This window comes from Rattus rattus, chromosome 10 (genome assembly GCF_011064425.1).
Source record: "Rattus rattus isolate New Zealand chromosome 10, Rrattus_CSIRO_v1, whole genome shotgun sequence".
Lineage (NCBI taxonomy): Eukaryota > Metazoa > Chordata > Mammalia > Rodentia > Muridae > Rattus > Rattus rattus.
Window position 1 is genome coordinate 29,342,416 of NC_046163.1, and position 21,236 is coordinate 29,363,651.

General features: G+C 40.5%; 1 protein-coding gene across 2 annotated transcripts in view; it reads right to left on the reverse strand.

Annotated features, from left to right (window-relative positions):
* The window catches only part of Pla2g4a (phospholipase A2 group IVA), a 141,026-nt gene that overhangs the window by 76,245 nt on the left and 43,545 nt on the right, over positions 1–21,236 (reverse strand). For both annotated transcript variants that reach the window (XM_032915481.1, XM_032915482.1), the window contains 2 exons: positions 1,524–1,672; positions 259–372 (listed from right to left, as the gene is read on the reverse strand). In XM_032915481.1, the coding sequence (XP_032771372.1) occupies positions 259–372; positions 1,524–1,672 (263 nt within the window). The remainder of the gene's footprint in view (positions 1–258; positions 373–1,523; positions 1,673–21,236) is intronic.

Sequence of the window (21,236 nt, forward strand, 5' to 3'; positions counted from 1 at the left end):
AGATTATTTAGTACAGTTGTCTATGGATATTACTAGATGGTAGAGTGTTTGCCTAGCCTGTGTAAAGTCCCGTGTCTAAGCCACAGCACCACAAAGAATAACTAGAGAGGACCAGGTAAAGACAGGCACCAGAAGAGCAAACAAAAGGAAAGATAAAGTCTATAAGGAAATATAAGTTTCAGAAAATTATGCCTAACTTTCTAAAGTAAATCGATGCCCGTGGAACATGAAGTGGGACATGATGCTGCTGTTACTCACTTGGTTGAAAATAAAAGGGACTTCTTTCTTCTCTCCCACCTTCATAGAAGATACAGGAAATGTAGCTGTGCCTAGGGTTTCATCCATGACGTAATTGGCATCCATCAACGTGATCTACAAAGCAAAGCAGAACAGAAGTGGCTTCCAGGAATCTTTAGAAGCACTATCTAAGATGTCTCTCCTGAAGGACAAGAGGGATGGTACAGCAGTTAAGGGCACTAAGTCTTCCAAAAGGACCTGGGTTCAATTCCCCACCCCTACACAGCATGCCATGCTGTCTGTACTTCCAGTTCTAGGGAATCTAATGTCCTTGTCTCACTTCCACGGGCATTGCCTGCACATAATGTACAGACAAACATAGAGTCCAAACGTTCAACACATAAAATTAAAAAATATTTTTTAAAGAATCAGTTTATCATCTAAATTCTAGGCCAGATGTGGTGACATGAAACCTTTAATACCAGCATCAAGGGATAAGGCAGGCAGAAATTTAGAGTTTGAGGCCAGTCTTGTCTACAAAGCAGGTACCACGTCAGTCAGGTCTATATAGTAAGAACCTGTCTCAAAATTTAATTTAAAATTATCTATAAAATATTTCATAGTCCTTTAAGGTTATTGTGTTTTTGTTTTGTTTTGTTTTAATGTTGGTCCATTCTAGACAAGTGAGCTATACACATTCCTGGAGGTCTCAATAATTAACACACAAAAATACTGTCTTTTTCCCTCTCAATACTACATTTCTAGTCAAACCAATGAATTTTACATACTCCTGACTGACAAATATTTATAAAAATGGAATATGATTACCTCTCCATTGTGAAATATATAAAAGAAATGCAGAACACTTTTTAAAAATCCATGTAATTAGACAATTAAGAGCAATTGACAGTGTTTGTATTCTGGTTTTTCTCTTTTTTTTTTTTTTTTTTAAGAATTCTCATCTTTGGGGTTGGGGATTTAGCTCAGTGGTAGAGCACTTGCCTAGCAAGTAGAAGGCCCTGGGTTCAGTCCCCAGCTCCAGAAAAAAAAAAGAATTCTCATCTTTAAAATAGAAACTACATATTCTCCAAAGTGCACACAAATCCTGAAATTCCACCTGAATACTCACATAACTCCTCACACATTATCTAGAGACTCGGCAAGCAAGGTACCCAGCTCACAGGCAACCACAGTAATTTGAGGGAAAATAAGCCAGTGAGGAAGAGACTTGCTGTCTCTCTCTGGGGGAACAAGCACGGTCCACATCCCCAAGATGATTCATTTACCTCCAAAACATTTTCCTGATTAGGATCCAAAATGAACTCAAAGGTCTCATTCCACACGGGGTTTATATCATTATTGAAGTGTCTTGTTCGCTTCCTGCTGTCAGGGGTTGTAGAGATGAAAAGTTCCACATAAGGATCAGGAGTGTCCACTAGGGAAGCCAATGGAAGAGAAGGGGACAAAAATGTAACTCACAGTCCTACCTTTTTGCTAACATAAGATGTTAATTTACTTCTAGTAAGTCTGCAGTATTATAAACCAAAATGTGACAACACACAACAGAACATCACGAGGTTGATATCCTTTTTACATAGTCTGCTGTTTCCTTCCATTACAGATGAATGAGAAGGAATCATTTATAAAGCAATCTACTCGGAAATTCATCCATCTGGAGGGCCAGCATCTTGCTGGATCCAGCTATACCACAATGAAAGGAATGATGCTTATCTAACTCTATAGAACGACCCTCACTATAGGTATGTAGTGATAACAAGATCACAAATTCAAGATCCTCATATTGGTTGACTTTGGACAAATTGTCTGGCTTATTTTGCTTACCAAACATCATAGTAAAGGGCACTATGAGAAGAATGGTGCTGCTGACAGAAACTCCATCTTCTCCAAAGTGCCTGGCATCCTGAAATAAGGCTGGGCAGCTCTAAAACGCAGCATTCATATTAGCTGTCTTTACTGTGGTAGTGTTTACTCAAACTAAAGTGATATGTCTAAAAAAAAGAAAGCCCTTTTTATGTCATATAAAAGTCCACTTTGAGTCATGCCTATGTATCCTCCCTTAACTACAAAGAAAAAGATGGATGTGAAGGAGCTATTTTACCTTATTGCTACTATGTTTGTAATTAACTAAATTACCCAAATAGTATAAATGGTGATTGTTCCCTCTTCTGTGAGTCCTCTGACTCCTCTGATAATCTTATAACACTGTTTGTACTTTTATTGTATGTATGAAATGAGACATCGGTCTTTCTCTATGAGACCATAAATACCTTGAGGTCAAGGATCACAATATATTCCCTTTGTGCTTTCAGAATCTGTCAAATAAAACCTGACACAATAAAATATAAGGTCTGCATTTTTCTTTAACACAACCTTTCCCATGTGGCCACCAATAACTAGAAGTGACAGTTCTTAATAAACTTTTTCAATACACCTTGATTTCATTTAAATCTCACATCACAATACAATAAGCACTATATTTTAGTACCTATGAGGAAATCAACAGAAACTGACATGTGTCAGGCAATCTATCCTCCGACCTACAGCTAAGCTTCAGAGAAAGATCTTGAGCGTGGGTCATCTAACTACATCAGCTGCAGCCTTAATGACATCTTGTCCCTAAGAGAAAAGGGAGAGATCATAAAACACAGATTTCCATGAGAAAAAGAGCTGGACCAAGAGCTTATCTCCTTGGAGTCAAGGAGATAAGGGGATACAAATATCTTTTGAGCCAACACCAAGCAACGGGCATCACTCAGGACAACTAACACAAGAACTGGAAGACTGGGATCAAGGGGGAGCCCTAGCAGAGAAAAGAAAAGAACAAGCTGAGCTATCCTGCTACCAACACTATAATTGATCCCTACCATATACAAGAGCCCAAGTTTAAGAAGGAAACGGTACCGTGTCCTGCAACTGAATCTCAGGAGCTTCACCTAAGACCCTGTGTTTTACTTGGAATGAGGATCACTGACATTGCCTACAACACATCTAACAATGAGCTGGTCTGCACCATAACGAATAACCACACTGTGCACACTGACAGCACACCCTAGAGACAGTGGGAGGCATCCCACTGCTCATTCTGCTTAAACTGCAAGGAGAGGGCCAACCTGACTCCTGAGGAGGAAAGATGTTTTTAAAAAGTGATCAAAGAAAAACTTAAAAACGAGATTAATTATGAAAAGAAAGGGTGGTAGAGGTGGCAGGTTTATAGAAGAACAGATCCACTGAGACCGCACATCAACATTGGACCAGTGTGGTGAATAGATGGCTGCGTGATGGAAGGCAAGGAGCAAGACGTTTGAGGAAGACCCAGGGAGCAAAAGCCAGCAAGGCCTAAGTTAGGACCTAGAGCTTGTATAATAAAGGCCAGTATTATTTCACAGTTACAAATAAATCAGTTTACCCATATAGATCTTGTTTACCATAATCATAATCATTCCATGAAATAACATTATCAATGTTCTTCAGTTATTCTTTGAAATATTGATCACAGTTTGTTTTATTAGTTATTATTTTTGTCCTAATTGTATAAATGAAATGACCTTTAAAATTGCTTTATGTTTAAATTTCTACCTCTGAGTTCATGTGACGTTGGGCAAGGACAGCAAGTCTCAGAGCAAGTGTGCCAGAACTTTTGTAAAAATTCATCTCAGTCTCTAAGCCAACAATGAGCAGGCAGGGTGTACATTATTAATGCACCTATGTACTGTCTAGCTGACATGACCAACATAGAACAACCTCTGATGACACAGGTGAAATCCCACTCTGGAGAACAGGTGGCCCTTGCCTTTTCTAAAACAGCACGTATGTTTCCTAGAGCCGGCAAGAAGAGCTATGGAACAGCAAGGCAGCCTTGAAGCAAGATAAGAGAAAGACACTGGGGTCGTTCTGCCCCCTCAACTCACTCCTTTTCCTCTACCCAATTCTCCAGAGAATTAGATACTAAACCAGAAGCAAATCAACGTATGGCGTCCAGAGATTGTAAAGAGAGGCAGGCTTTCCTCTGTGGAGTAGAAGTAAAGACATGGCTTCGGTGAGAATATGATGCAACAAATGAAATGCAGGATGAAACATGGCTATTATCACCCCCTTGGGCCAGTCCTTTTTCACAGGGCCATTTGTGTGTTCGTGTTTCCAATATATTTCCCAGACTATGGGAACAGGGAAGTAAAGTAAACCCACTCTGGAATATAAAAGCTATAAAGGAAGAGGGAGCACGTGGATGATAAACATCCATCCATCCATCCATTCATTCATTTATTCATTCATTCATTCAATGCACTTTCAAGCTCACTCTGTAGGCCAGGATTGCCTGGAGAAAGGTACTTTGGCTTTGACAAAGGGCCAAGCCCTAAACTGTAGATTTGAATTATGAAAGTGAGTCAAAAACAAATAGCCTAATTTTAACAGCAAGATAAATGGGAGACAAGCAGATACACCACACTGGTGACTCCCAGCTCACTCACCCGAATGGTTATGCCAAAAACCAGGTCAAGTCGTAGGTGGAAAAATTGTTATTTAAGGCTTGATGTTTGAGCCTTTTATCAAAGATATTTCTATTTTATTTTACTGCATTTCGTGTGTATGAACATTTTGCCTACGTGTAGGCATGCCCACTGCGTGTGCCTGGTATAAGGTGAGAGAGGCACCGGATTCCTGAGCTTTGCAGTGAACGATGGTAATGAGCTGCCCGGTGGGTGCGAGGACTTGAACCCGGTCTCCTTGCAAGAATAACAAGTGCTCTTGACCATGGAGTCCTCTCTCCATCCCTTCCTGTGAGTGATGGAGGGAAAGGCGGCAGAGATCACAGGGCAGACAGGGAAAGGAAGCAGAGGTAATGTTTCTTGGAAGACACCAGATAGGAACCGGAAGTGGCAATTTCAAGTGGAAGGTCTCAACGAACAACATGACCATTTTTAGTGAGTTTAGACTCTCAGTGCCTGCCTTGGTTCAGAACATTTTAACGGACCAAAAGAAAGGGGGAAAAATGATATTTAAAGATACTGGTTCCATCTTTCTATGTCAAAGAATCGAAAACATGTTGAAAAATTAGAATCCAGTTCAAACCCTTTACCTTGCAAATATTTATCTTATTTTTAAATAAAGTCAAAGTGAATAGTTTAACATACTTGAAAAAGTGACATGCTTGTTGGGTTTTTGTTGTTGTTTGGTGGTTTGTTTGTTTGTTGTTTCCCTTGTTGCTTCTTCAGCAAGAGACTTGAACGTTAGGATGTCAAAAGTTGAAGGGCTGAGGAGAGCAGCTCTCAGATGGAGAGCTACTAACAGCTCCAAACTCTGATGCTGTAGTCTCACTTTCTGCTAATCATGTAAGCCAGGAGATACTGTATCCCTGGGAAAGTCTCCAGAGTGAAAGGAAATTCTAAGGTCTGAGTTTTAAAGTTCAAGTCTATGCTATACAAACTGTAGTGACACCATGAAAAGGAACATCGCTCCATTTTGACGGCAAAAAAAAAACTTAGCCCAATGCTTTAAAAGAATTTCCTAGAAATGCACTTTTAAAAAAAGCAGAAAAGGCAAAAAAAAGAACCCTTGTCTATTTCATTATTTTATAAATTAATACACACAGGGCCATTCATTTATGTTGGACCACTGATCAGTAACCAGTGAACATCTAAATTATTTCCAGTTAAAGAAGTAATGGAGCAAAAATATGTGTGGGCAGAAACTCTTTTGCATCTCCTCCTTTTATGTACATCATGACAAACAAAAATGATGGGGGCGAACGATAAAGACCTTTCCTTTTTATTATCATAAAGATGACATGAAGCTACACGCACCAGAAATAGCTTCACAATCCCACGGCTCTGAAACTTACTCATAAACTCTAGGAGTTTAAGGAGCGCCTGAAGTCATAACAGTCCCACCTGTCATTGGGCTTTATCCAGGTCACAGACTACGTGATTCACGACAGGAACCAGCGTAGCTCCTGAACTCCTTTATTCTATTTAAAAAATAAAATCTATTGTTTTTTCTCTTCCACTTTACCCCAAGACCATCAAGACTCCTTGCTTGAAATAAAGTGGATGAGTAATTTACTGATTTCGGGATGAAGGACAAAAAACAAGCAAACAAACCCCAAAGATCTCAAAAAGAGGGGTTCCCAAAGATGCAGAGTCCGTTTTACCATAAGCGGTAGAGAGCTTAAAAGTTTGTTGCCCTCTTTTGAGACCATTGACTACTTTCCCAGAATCATCTGCAGTGATGAGTATAAAATGCCAACTGGAACTAGGGATAGCTGAATGTGCTATCATCATCGAATGTGCAAAGCCCTGAGTTCATCCCCGAACCACAGAGGAACAAAGGGAGAAAGAAATGGAGGGAGGAAAGAAGAGGGGGGAGTGAAGAAGAGAGAAGGAAGGAGGGAGGGAAAGAAGGAAAATGCAGCCCCCTTCATCTCCCATCAGAATCTTCAGAACAGTTTAGAAATCTTCCTTTTTAGTGACATAATCAGGTGACTCTTTTACACACCTTTTAAAACCAAGGACTTAAGACATAAGATTAGAATAAACTAAACAATAGCAGTGTAGCTGCACCCATATAAACGCTTGGCATCAGGAAAGTAACAAACGTTATCTTGCCCTTCTGTGCAGGAATTATTCTGCCGTACATGGTTAAGCACAGTTCAGTTAACCACTGCGGATTCTGTCCAACATTCAATCAATTTTCAAGTAGCCACATGAAAACCATCACCAGGAATAAAGTAGGGCTAGGGAGATGGCTCAGCAGTTAAGAGCCCTGACTACTCTTCCACGGGTCCCGAGTTCAATTCCCAGCAACCACATGGTGGCTCACAACCATCTACAGTGGAAATTGCGGCTCTCTTCTGGTGTGTCTGAAGACAGCTACAGTGTACTTATACAAATAAAATAAATGAACATCTAAAGAAAAAGAATAAAGTAAAGTAGATATGATGGTCAGCAATTTATTTGAGGTCATGGGCTGATATTTAAACACTATTTTTCAACTCTCCACAAACCAGAAAGATCAAAACTTTAGTACAGATTTGCTTAAAGACATGCCTTGGAATGTTTCCAAATGTAGCCATTTCTTTGAAATTTTATGATAATTAGCAATGACAATCTGACATGAGGATCCCCAGCAGCTTTGAGGATAGCCAGTCTCTTTAGTGCAGATATTCTAAGGTAGCTGAGGGGCTTCCACAGCCTGTACCTAGGACAGGATGGTCAGCAACACCATTTAACCATAAATTTCAAAAATAAAAAAATAAAATAAACAGTTACAACAATGACTTCTGGCTGCTTTATATCACGGTAGAATAATTTTGCCCAATTTCATCCCTATGTAAACAAAAGCAAGCACACAGTATGTAATCTGGGTCTGGTGCTTTTTTTCCCCCATCTTTATTAAATTGGGTATTTCTTACTTACATCTCAAATGTTATTCCCATTCCCGGTTTCCAGGCCAACATCCCCCTAACCCCTCCCAGTCCGGTGCTTTTTGTCCACCATTAAATTCAGAAGATTTGTTCCTACTGACATATATAGAATAATTTTCAGGGATGTTCTCACAGTTATTTACAGCCTTAAAAGTATTTAGTTTGGGGCTGGAGTGACAGTTGAGCATTTAAAAGCACATACTACTCTTGCAGAAGATCCGGGTTCTGTTCTCAGTTCTAAGCATCCACTTTAGGCGGCACATAAGTCAGCAGCTTGCAACATCAGGGTAAAGAGCTGTGAGGGCGTCTCCTGGCCTCCACAGGTGCCTACACTGAAAGGCCGTGAAGGCTTCTGCCTGTGGTCACATTCCCTCTCCTTCTTCCCCTCCCTCTCCCCCTCCTTCTCCCTCTCCCTCTCCCTCTGCTCCTTCTCCTCCCCTTCCCTATCTCCCTCACCACTCATTTCTCTCCCCCCCACACACAAACCTTCTTAAAAATAAACCTTTAAAAATATTTTTAAATATATACTATGCCCTTTCGCATCTCTCTATGCTCCCATTGCATAGTTCATCTCATACCTTAAACATTTAATTGAGGTTTAAGCAGCAGGCAAGGTGCGTTACTTCTGTCTCTCCCCAGAGGATGCAAGGGAGGGTGGAACAGACATGAGAGGTGTGCAGGCTTTGGTTACAGGCGCACACGTACCTTACTACTGAATAAGGCATTTTGGAAGGATTCCTTCTTTTTCACTCATGACAAGCTAACTCTAGGTGTCTTTAGCTGTCCCTCAAGGGCTCCAGCTTACATGGAACACTGTTGTCTCTCTCATTACATCTTGTCTATCTCTATTCTGAGGCCGTAAGTCTGTTCTTAACTGCCTTGAAAATCCTTGAGTGTGCAGAAACCAAACCCACATCCTTTCCATCTCTCTTTCTCTAAACACAACACAAAACAAAAACGAGATGTATACCTGGGAATTGTTCCTGGCTTTCCTTTGTGACTGCAATGCTATCACTTACAGTTGCAAGAATTAGAAAGTAGAGTTGCTCTCTTTTCCTCTGAGCTTCTTACATCCAATATTCTCCACAGTTTTCATTTCTTGCACCTTAGACATGAACTAAATCCATCTAGCTCCTTAGTCATAATTCCACTCGCACTGCTACCCAAGTTCACCAAGCACCACGTTACCTTGGACACAATGTAATCCTAATCCTGCAATGGCTAACTTAGTAGGCACACTCCAAGACACCACACAGTTGGATTTCTGAAGCATAATGTTTAATTTCTCTGCCTGCAAAGTCATGACTAACATGGTAGCAGATAAACCAGTTCGAAGCAGTTTCTGTCGATGCTACACTGTAAGCATCATCATACAGGGATCCCTTCTTATCCAGCATTGAATGGTGGAGTGGCAAATCCAACGGTAAATTATAAAATACAAAACATCACAAGAATATAAAGAATATCGTAAATGGTTTTCTAACGATGAAAGGCACTGAGAGAACAGGTGGTCCTCACTATGAGCTCAATAACACCCCATTTTACTCCTCAGTAATATGCCATACATAACTCTCCTAATATAGCCCCCATGCTTTCAATTTGTATTTCTAAACAAATTACTGCCAGCCACTTCTTCCAAGTGTATTTGTATTTAATCCATATTCCAAAGAAAGATTGAAAAACGCATCCTGAGTTTCCCTCAATAGTTCCTTACCAGAACAGGAATGCATCAGGGTAGGTGTTTATATGTAACAGCCCCTGATCCCTCCAGAAAAGGCTAAGAACTTTTCCTTATGGCTAGAAATACTAAAAGGTAACACCAATGAACCAAAGTATAGAAGTCATAAAAGAAAGATATCTGCAGATCTCCAACAAAATCCAACTTTTGTCGTTTGTGTACGTCCATTTTCATAAGTCTCTGTGGTACAATTTCTAGTAACTCTTGGATCTCGGGAGACAGCTTAGTTGGTAAAGTGCTTGCTGCACTTTGGTTTACCCAGCCTGCACAAAGTGCTGAGTTCGATCCCCACCCAAATCCCAGTACTCCCCAAACCAGACATGATGGGATAATCTCAACACTCGGGGAAGGCAGGATGGTCAGAAATTCGAGGTCATCCTTGGCTATGTAGGGAATTCAAGGCCAATCTGGGCTACATGAGACTCTGTCTCAAAAAAAAAACAAAAACAAAAACAAAAACAAAAACAGAAACAGAAAACAACAATAACAACAACAACAACCAAACAAAAACCCCACCACATTTCACAGAGCCACAGAAGGAAAGAAATGAAGTATAAAGTCTTGAGAATTTTGCTCAGCCCCTGTGGTTATTTCACAAATAGTTATGCTGTGAAGGAACCTGAGAAGAAGATGTAACTGTCACTTCCCTTAACAGCCAATGGTGACGAGACAGGACATGGCTGAGCAGCCTCCCCTCAGCTCACACAGTTGACAAACAGTGGACACATGAATGTAGCAATAGACATGAGGGCTGGCTCGGGCCTCTGCACAGCTTCCTCTTTGGTGGAAAAACCACCTTCAGTGTAGTTACTTGCCCACAGATAGTATGTTTCTCTTATTTTATTTTGAGGGACTCGGCATTTACCAATAAGGACCTTAGTGAACAAAATTGCTACAATACGCCTTGGTTATGTTTTCTTAATATTTCTTTTCTGGAGTCAAAATTCCCATGTTGCTATTACAGTTTGTGTTTGAGTTTTATCTGAAATTTTTTCGAAGTGATTTCACTGAAGCCAGACATGATGCTGCATGCCTATAGTGCCAACAGTTGGGCGGTAGGAAATGATAAGATGTTCAGTGTTCAAGTTCATCCCCAGGGCATAGAGTTCGAGACCAGCCTGGGCCAAAAAACCAAAACAAAATAAAAATAACCATGAAGTCTTTTATACATCAAAGGAGCTGTAGAAACAGAAAACTACTTCTGAGGATGGAGATGTAATGTTTGGTGATATTCTAACAACATCTCAATAATATTTAATTAACTATTCCAGTTCCATATGATTTTAAAAAACAACAGTTTTTATTTTCAGAAAAAATTAAAACATTAAAAATAATATGCTAGACATTTTTATACAAATGTTTTAAATTGTAGAGCCATAGGGCTATTTTATTTGACACAGAAACTTTAAGAAAGTACTTTGTTTGGAAACTTAAAGATTTAAACTCATTTTTTTAAAAAAATTCAATTCTTTTACATTTCAACCACAGGCTTTTATAACTTTTTCAGCAAAAAGAATGCATTTAGTAAATGCAAAGACGACTGAGTATAACTCAAGAGAGATTTGGAAAATTAGCTTTTGTTCTCACTTGATTGAACATTGGCATTGCAAAGTCCAGACAAAACTAAGAGCAGGACCATAAGGAAGGATGCTCCTGTGTGAGACGGGGGTGATGAGGACCTAAATAAGTAGATGGTGGCTGAGACGTCAAAGCAGCACATGAGCAATGTGTGGGGATCCTGACTGGGATTAGTAATACACGTTCTCTTTGATGCCACCTATATATGCCTATACTGCTGTATGAACTTCTGTTTCCTCTATTGAATAAACAGAGTGAAATTCCACAACCTGGGTGAAATTCCACCCAGCCAAGGTTACTGAAATGCTCAATGGTATCGTTAACTGAACTCTTAAGACTTAAATTCACACACACACACACACACACACACACACACACACACACACACACACCTCGTCAAATTTAAGGGCAGAGGAAACCATCTAAATGGACTCCTAAAGTTATTTGACAACTTACATAGGAAGTGATGTTCTACTCGGCTGAGGAAAACATCTGCTTTAGCACCTCAGTACCTGACTCTTCTCCATGCCTAACACATTCACTCCGATGTCACATAGAGCGAAGACAAGTGAGATAAAAATGTTATGGGACACTTGACTCATCTTGAAATTATCTCCTATGAAATGACCACTGGGAAATAATTTCATTAGATTTAGAGCCCTTTTAAACGTTTGGGCGGACTCAGAAACATTCCAAAGACATTAGGAAACTCTTACAAAACTCATATTCAGCCACAACCTAAAGGCTGACCCTAGAGAAACAACTTACCAAATACACATGTCGGGATAGCAAATGGGAAAGAGCAGTGCTAGTTTCGAAGGATAAGATTTGAAATTCTGTAATTAAATTTCTGTAAAGGAATTCTGTAATTACAGAATTTGAAATTCTGTAATTAATAATTAAGTACATAATTATTAATAAAAATTTCATTACAGTGTGCTTCAGAAAACTTCTAATAAGAGGTGGGCAGAAATAACACAGACATTTATAATCTGTAGAGGAGGAGTAGCATAAAGCTATTTTTCCAATCCTCTCTTCACTGAGGTAGTAAGGAGAACACCATTCAGGAAGAGAGGCTAATCAATTTGATTTATTTTCCCAGTACTCCTTAAGCTCTTAGTTGCGATGTTTGAGAGTATTTATGTCTTTTTATGCAGATACAGGAAACGGTTCCAGAACAACAGGCGGTGTATCAGGAGCACACAGATAAGTATTTAACTTAATGCTAACTCACATGTTCACATTTCCAAGACAAAATAAGCAAAGTCAGAGATAGGGCATTTAGCTTGTAACAAAACATGGTGCTTGTGTCTGGGAATTATTAGGGGTTGTGGTCTTTTGACAAGGCTTTAACTTGGTGATCTTAAGGGGGGATTTAAGTTGCTGCTTTAAAAACCAGGCTGGAAAAGGTGAGTTGGGAGATGGGTCAGTAGGTTAAAATCAAAGCAAAGCAAAACAAAACAAAACGAAAACCTTTTTTGAGCCGTCACGATGATGTAAGTATGGATCCTCAGAACACATGAAGCCACGCATGCCACTAAGTGTTGCAATGTCCCCACAATGAGAACAAAGGCAAAGACTGGAGAATTCCTGGAAGGTTACACGTCAGGTAGCCTGGGTCTGAAGCTATGAGTAAGAGCCTATCAAATAAAGTGGAGGGTATAAATGACACTTGTGGACCTCTATGACTCTACATATGTGCTGTGGTTTGCATGTAAAACATTAACACACATGAGTATATGTTACACACACACACACACACACACACACACACACGCACACACACACACAATTTTAAAACTGTGAAAAAGAAGGCAATTTTTCCACATGAGATTTAGCTTCCATTCCAAAGGGTTTGAAAGCTATGTTTCTCACCCGCTGTGTGAGGCCTGATGGCTCGGGGCCGCCATGGGTCTGGACTCAGCATCACTATCCTTTGATGCTCACAAGTTCCCTTTAATGTTGCCCAAACTAACAAGAAGTCTTCCCTTAGGGGCGTTTCATTTCCTGTCAAAAGGCCAGATGGAAGGCAATGCTGGTCATCAATGATGCTTGCTGCAGGCCTTCCCTCTGTGTTACAGGCAATTCTAAAACACCTAGAACTCTTGCAGTTTCTGAAAAAAAAAAAAAAAAAAAAAAAGGAAGACCACCCACACTTCCCTGATTACCTATAAAGAGTTAGGGCTTGGTCTTAAAGTTTGCTTTTTCTTGTTATGGTTAAAGACTGAGAACAAAAGCAACATGGGGAAGAAAGGCCTTAGTTCATTTTATCCTTACAGTCCATCACAAAGGGAAGGCAGGGCAGGAATCTAGACGTGGGTACTGAAACAGAGGCCATCAACAGAGTGGTGCTTACTGACTTGCTCACAATGGCTTGCTCAGTCAGCTTTATAATAGGATCTAGAATCACCTGTCCAATTGTTCCCAGATGACCTCGGATTGTGTCAAACTGACCAGAACAGACCCAGAGTCAAACCTAATGTGACTTAGAAATGTGCTAACTGAGTGTTGCTTTCCCTGAGTAAGAACAGAAATATTTCCACCACCACACATTTGATGTGTTAAGAGTGATTGATGACTGGATGCACCATATATCACACAGTACAATTCAAGAGTAACTGAGCATTTGCAAATATTTTATGCCTAACAATTACTTTATACACAGGGACATGTAGTCAAGACTAATTTGGAGGTGTTTTGATAGTTGTTTCTGGAATGTCATAGGTGTTTGTTCTGCACTGTTTAATTACCAATTCAGAATTGTTGCTGATTCCTCCTGAGTGAGCATCTCCTTTGAAGACAGAAGTGAGCCTGGAGATTATCTGTTTTCTCAGGAACCCGTGCAAGCAAGGCAGGCCATGAATTTCCATATGAAGGCATGTGGTCTAAAATATTTAAAAACTCTGCCATGGCACTAAAGAAAAGGCTCAGCTGTTAAGAATACTTGCTGAGAATTCCGGAGGCCTGAAGCTGAGATCAACACTATGCCAGGACTCAGGTCATCTTGCACACGTTAAAGAGGGACAGGGATGGTAGGGCTTGCTGGCTTTTGGTTTAGCCAAGAAAATGCAAGCTCTTGAGTTCTAAGAGAGCCCCTCCTGCAAAGGAAGAAGTCTCTCTCTCACACACACGAACACACACACATACACATACATACATACATACATACATACATACATACATACATACATACATACATACGTACATACATACATATTCTTCATATTCTCTGGCAATATGTACAAATGAAGATAGGAAAGGTTCACCTAAATTTCACATAGACAACACATTCTTAACAAGATTTGCCTTGTCTCAACCAAAGCTACTTACAGAAGTGAATGAAACAATGTTCATAACACTATAGTGGTTACAAGCAGAGGAAATACCAGACAAATATCATTTAATCACAAACTAAGAAGATGGAGTATTAAGCACTGGGAATCCCCGGGCTGGGAGATACAGTACTTATCTGCTGTGAATATTCAGGTGTATATAGGACCTGACAGAAGGGTGACCACTTGACTTTGAGTAGGCACTGAGGTCTTTGTAACAATAAAAAGAAACAATGAATTTTTGCTACTAGCAACCTGATTTGGTTCACTTCAGGATCAAAGACGGATTGTGAGGCAGGATTCAAGCCTCTGAGTTTGTTTCTGACAGTCTTCTAGGTGAAAATGCTGTGAGTTGTGGAATTGAGCAGTCTTTATAGGAATTAGAAAACAAAATAAAAGTAGTAAGGGATTCATGGTGTTAAAGAAGTAAAAGCAGTAAAAACAAACACTTGGGCTTTGAGTGGATCAAGGACCTCCACATCAAACCAGATACACTCAAACTAATAGAAGAAAAAGTGGGGAAGCATCTCGAACACATGGGCACTGGAGAAAATTTCCTGAACAAAACATCAATGGTTTATGCTCTAAGATCAAGAATCGACAAATGGGATCTCATAAAACTGCAAAGCTTCTGTAAGGCAAAGGACACTGTTTTTAGGACAAAATGACAACCAAGTGATTGAGAAAAGATCTTTACCAATCCTACACCTGATAGAGGGCTTATATCCAAAATATCAAAGAACTCAAGAAGTTAGACCGCAGGGAGACAAATAACCCTATTAAAAAATGGGGTTCAGAGGTAAACAAAGAATTCACAGCTGAGGAATGCGGAATGACTGAGAAACACCTAAAGAAATGTTCAACATCTTTAGTCATAAGGGAAATGTAAATCAAAACAACCCTGAGATTTCACCTCACACCAGTGAGAATGGCTAAGATCAAAAACTCAGGTGACAGCAGATGCTGGCGAGGATGTGGAGAAAGAGGAATACTCCTTCATTGTTGGTGGGATTACAGACTGGTACAACCATTCTGGAAATCAGTCTGGAGGTTCCTCAGAAAATTGAACATTGAACTGCCTGAGGATCCAGCTATACCTCTCTTGGGCATATACCCAAAAGATGCCCCCAACATATAACAAAGGCACATGCTCCACTATGTTCATAGCAGCCTTATTTATAATGTCCAGAAGCTGGAAAGAGCCCAGATGCCCTCCAAGAGAGGAATGGATACAGAAAATGTGGTACATCTACACAAAGGAATACTACTCATCTATCAAAAACAATGACTTTATGAAATTCGTAGGCAAATGGTCGGAACTGGAAAATGTCATCCTGAGTGAGGTAACCCAATCACAGAAAAACACACATGGTATGCACTCATTGATAAGTGGCTATTAGCCCAAATGCTTGAATTACCCTAGATGCATAAAACACATGAAACTCAAGAAGGATGACCAAAATGCGAATGCTTCACTCCTTCTTTAAAAGGGGAACAAGAATACCCTTGGGAGGGAATAGGGAGGCAAAGATTCGAACAGAGGCAGAAGGAACGTCCATTCAGAGCCTGTCCCACATGTGGCCCATACATATACAGTCACCTAATTAGATAAGATGGATGAAGCAAAGAAGTGCAGGCCGACAGGAACCAGATGTAGATCTCTCCTGAGAGACACAGCCAGAATACAGCAAATAATAGGTGAATGCCAGCAGCAAACCACTGAACTGAGAACGGGACCCCCATTGAAGGAATCAGAGAAAGGACTGGAAGAGCTTGAAGGGGCTCGAGACCCCATATGGACAACAATGCCAACCAACCAGAGCTTCCAGGACTAAGCCACTACCTAAAGACTATACATGGACTGACCCTGGACTCTGACCTCATAGGTAGCAATGAATATCCTAGTAAGAGCACCAGTGGAAGGGGAAGCCCTGGGTCCTGCCAAGACTAAACACCTAGTGAACGTGATTGTTGAGGGGAGGGCGGCAATGGGGGAGGATGGGGAGGAACACCCATACCGAAAGGGGAGGGAAGGGTTTAGGGGATGTCGCCTGGAAACCGGAAGGAATAATAACCTAAATGTAAATAAGAAATACTCAAGTTAATAAAGATTAAAAAAAAAAACTTGGACTTTGACTCTGCTCTCCACTATGGAAGCTCGCACATGAAGAAGGAAGGCAAAGAGAAGCATCTTCCCTTCTGAAAGTGTTCAATGGATCCTTCATGCCAACATCACTTAGATGCTTGATCTTCACCTACTTGGTGAAACTTCTGAATCTGAATCTGTATTTTTATTGAGATTTTCTGGTGATCATATGAATATTAAGATCTTGTAAACATGTTCATATCTCTCTGAAATTGTTCTGCTTAAAGATCCTCATTAAGCTCTGCTGGCTCCTGAGTAATGAAAAGAAAGGTCTACCTATGATGCTATAAGTGTCTTTAAAAGCCCTGATATTTTAAGGGTAAAATCTGCAGAGAAAAGTTCTCAGTGTCCAATAAAAAGGCCAAGAAGACATTTAAGAGTCGGGTATGCTATAACATACCTGGAATGTCAGCACTGGGGAGGCTGAGGCAGGAGCATTTCTGCAATGAGTTCAAGGTTAGGCAGCACTACATAGTAAGACTATCTCTATAACAAATAAACACAAACTCACCTTCCATAGATACCAATAATATTTACAGATTAAAATCTCTACATTAAAATTTTGAGACCCCTTGAACAAGGCCCAATCGACTCATTGCCTAATGTCTTTTCAGAGAATGAAGCTTGGCTTTATCTGGATCTCAACTCTAAGACTGGCCTCTGCTATCCCAGACATATGTGTTCACTGGCACTTTTTAAAATTAAGGATCAAGAACTCAGTACAGCAACTCAAACAGTTGCCTATCAGCTATCTGTTTGATTACACCATAAGTTCATCATCATGGTTGTGTCAACACAGGGAGAATTTACTAAAATTCTGCCACCAGTGCAGCCATCACTCACAGGTACAACTTGTATCGCAAGAATAAAGGAATAAAGTTCATAGCCACAGACATTCAGTGCCCAGCCTGTGCATTAATGCTGCCTATTACATGTCACATCTAAAACAACCGACTATGACTTCACAAGCAAAAGAATACCAATTTAATGCAAGCTACCTATCTTAGAAATGATAGTGTGGTGATGATTCCTAAGCCAGGTACAAATTTGAGCTTCAGACTGCATTTCTATCAACGTTGACCACATTGATACAGAATGTGGTTTGTTCTGGGGCATGAGGTACAAACACCACACAGTAGTATCAAAATTTAATACTTCTAAGATCAGCAGTCATGCCCAGAAGAGACCAACAACCATCTTGTTCTTCTTTGACCCAGAACCCAGAGGCAAAAAGTCACAAATGAGGATGGGTTATGATTAAAATGTCAGTTTGACCCAAAGACTATACATGGACTGACCCTGGGCTCCAACCTCATAGATAGCAATGAATATCCTAGTAAGAGCACCAGTGGAAGGGGAAGCCCTTGGTCCTGCCAAGACTGGACACCTAGTGAACGTGATTGTTGGGGGGAGGGTGGTAATGAGGGGAGGATGGGGAGGGGAAGCCCATATAGAAGGGAAGGGGGGAGGGGTTAGGCGGATGTTGGCCTGGAAACTGGGAAGGGGAATAACAATCGAAATGTAAATAAGAAATACTCAAGTTAATAAAGAAAAAAAAGTCAGTTTGGTGTGGGATGTGGTGACATACACCTGTAATCCCACAATCAAGGAGACTGATGGAGGAGGATACAGAGTTCAAGGCCTTGTTGTTAACCTCATTCAGAACAACAGCTGATTGTTCATTCTGCTATGATCTAAAGTTATAATCTCTGTAAACATAGCTCGTGGGATGCCTCTGCTTTTATTATGACACTTAAACAATGCATAAGGCTGTTTCCAGTATAGCTATAAAGAATGGGATAATTCACCAGTAGATAACAACAACAATAACATTAGTATTATCTAAAATCCAAGCATATTCAGATACATTGAGAATGTAATGGAAATTTGGTTTTAAAAACACTGGAAAACAGAACAGGGGTGTTGGGTTCTGCTATCTGGACATCTTGGGTCTTAGTGTTTGTAGTAGTTTCGTGGTTTTCAAATACTTTGATAGTTCCCTATAGCGATCTGTTTCCTAAGAGGTATTGCAAGCATACTTGCTACATTTGGCTAACTCGTTAATTTGGATAGCTCCAGTTCATCAACACTCACCTTAGATAAGGATTCCATGCTTTCCTCACTATAGCCTCGTGCAGCTTCTAAAAAAGTAAGGCCTTGGACTTAGCTATTGCCTTCCCTTTTTAGGCAAACTTGCCATGAAATTTGTTTGCTTGTTGTTGTTGTCATTGTTGTTATTGGTGGTGGTGGTGGTGGTGGTGGTTTGGGTTGGGTTTTGCTCTTATTGTTCTCCCTGTTCCTTCCCCTTGTATATTCCTAGTTCTGTCACATCAGTACCTGATACTAGAAGCTGGCAACAATGCCTCACCCCTTTAAAAACAATCATGTAGTCAAAATGCTAGCCATCCTTCTTTACCAACACGTAGAACTAACATTTACTTTTGAAATAAATACAGGCAGCCTACAATTGAAATAGGGTGGGGTTGGACACATGGCTCAGCAATTCAGAGCACTTCTTGCTTTTGCAAGCTTGGGTCCCAGCGACCACAGTTGCAGGGAACCAGACCCCCTCTTCTAACTTCTACAGACACATACTTACACACAAGCAAAACACTCACTTATGTAAAATAAACAGATGGAATAGAGGGATTTCTGCTCTTCTGGTGTTTAAGGTCTTGGAACACTCAGTAAACCTAGAACATTAAGCCTTAACTCTGACCTTTCACCTATATTCGTGGCAGCTCCTCTCATGGACCTTTTACTTTGAAAAGGCACATCCAGAGCCCAGTGGTCTAACCGGTGTCAAATCCACTGTAGGCACAGAAATCCACCCAGTATTATTCTCATTAGTCTACTTCCTGGAGCAATTACCATAAATACCTCAGGTTCCAAAGAAATCCAGTCCACACCAGGTAACACTCAGTCTTTTCTAGCAGTCTAGACTATCAGAGTTCACACAGCTCTAGCTGATATACACATATGCACAGGAAGCCTGAGTCGCATCCCAAGCGTAGCCACACCCATTGTCTCTACACAACAGAATGAGCATTGATGGATGAGGACCACTGCTACTTTGTCTAAGAGATAATAGCCATATTTGTAAAAGTCAAATCAGGACTATTGTTTGCATGGCTGGCAAGTCATTGGCACAAGGTTTAATAAGAGGAAGAAAGGCCTTTTCATCTAACGGTTGACCTGTTCCACTCCCAGGATTTTTGACTAAGGGTTCTGAGTCAGCCAAGAACAAGGCAGCTCTCCAGGACACGATTGCTAATATCAGAAGTGGTAAGTGTTGATATGGTTGTGTACCCATTATATGCTCTTTCGTTTCCACAGAAATTCTGATTTAAAATGACAAAAGGGTAAAGAATTGTAAAAGGTCAAAGAAGAATAAAAACAACATTGACCAGGGGGATTAGGAAGGCTAGACAGAAGCATAATATTCAATGATCTAAACCAGTGAGGCTGACTAACTAGTTTCGAAGAAATTGCCATTGTTATGCTCAGCTCCACCAATGCCATTAGAGTTAACCCCACTCTTCTTAGTGCTGACATCCACCAACCTCCTGCTTCTTCTGCATTCACTGGCATGGGCTCAGACTTCACTTCCTTTCTTAATGTTTAACTTTACCCTCTCTTGGCTTTTTCATCAATATTTCAAGCAAGTGCAAGTCCTTCCTATTCCTTAAAAACAAAATCATTTCCTCATTGTCCGCTAAACTACTTCACTTTTTAAACATCTAATCCATTGTCGTCAGAACATTTTGAGTGAAAACACGGCCCTGTGATTGACCCCATCAATGCCATCCAGTTCTTCCTACCACATAGACAATTATATTCCCCTCCCAGGCCTCAGTTTCCTTAGTGCTTGCTGTCCTAACCATGCCCATCTAGCTTCTATTACTTACTAGCAATGCTGGATCTATACTAGCCAGTCTCCACCCAAGATTCCTCCTGCCTGAGATTCCTCCTGCTCACCACCATGCAGAATCACTCTGCAGATGTGCTGTGATCAAGCACATTTTGTTCTTCTCCATGGCTCCTGGATCATGACCTCTTCTCCAAGACAAGTCACAGAAACTAGCATTTCCCACTCTCGAGGCAGATCACAGGGACTTTATTCTTCCCTTTGACCATCAAGAAATTCTTTGACCACTCAGTCTAGTGAAACAGTAAGTCATAAGATACAACTGATTCCAGAAGATGCTTGCCTCACACCCTGGAAGGACAATTATGTCCAGATAAGTCAAGACAAACACTTAAGGAGATAAGCCTTGCTGGGTTCCAGTTTTATTAGCAGGAGACATGATGTAGTCTCCACAAAACCCCCAAAGGACAGGACTAGAAAAAGCATCAGATCTGCTGAACTAGAGAAGCTCTCAAAGGGTGATACCTGGTGAAGCCAAGGAGCTCTGCGCCCTGATCTGTCTCTCTGTCTCTCTGTCTCCTTGCTCCCCTCTTTCTCTGTTTCTCTTTCTCTCTCTCTCTCTCTCAATCCTTTCAGAGATAGTCTCTCTACATAGCCCTGGCTTTTGCTTTCCTGGAACTCACTATGTTAGAATTAAAGTTATTTGCTACCATGTTGGGGTTATCTCTTCCTTTAAGTGTCTTACAGATATCCATAACAAAGTGATAAACCTATTTCCCTGAGTTCCATGAGCCATTTTCCTGGTCAATGAATTGGGAGCTAAGGAAGCACTACTCATTCACGGTTGGTCAGAAGCCCAAGTTAAATGACTAGAGCTTGCAACATGCCTGTTAAGT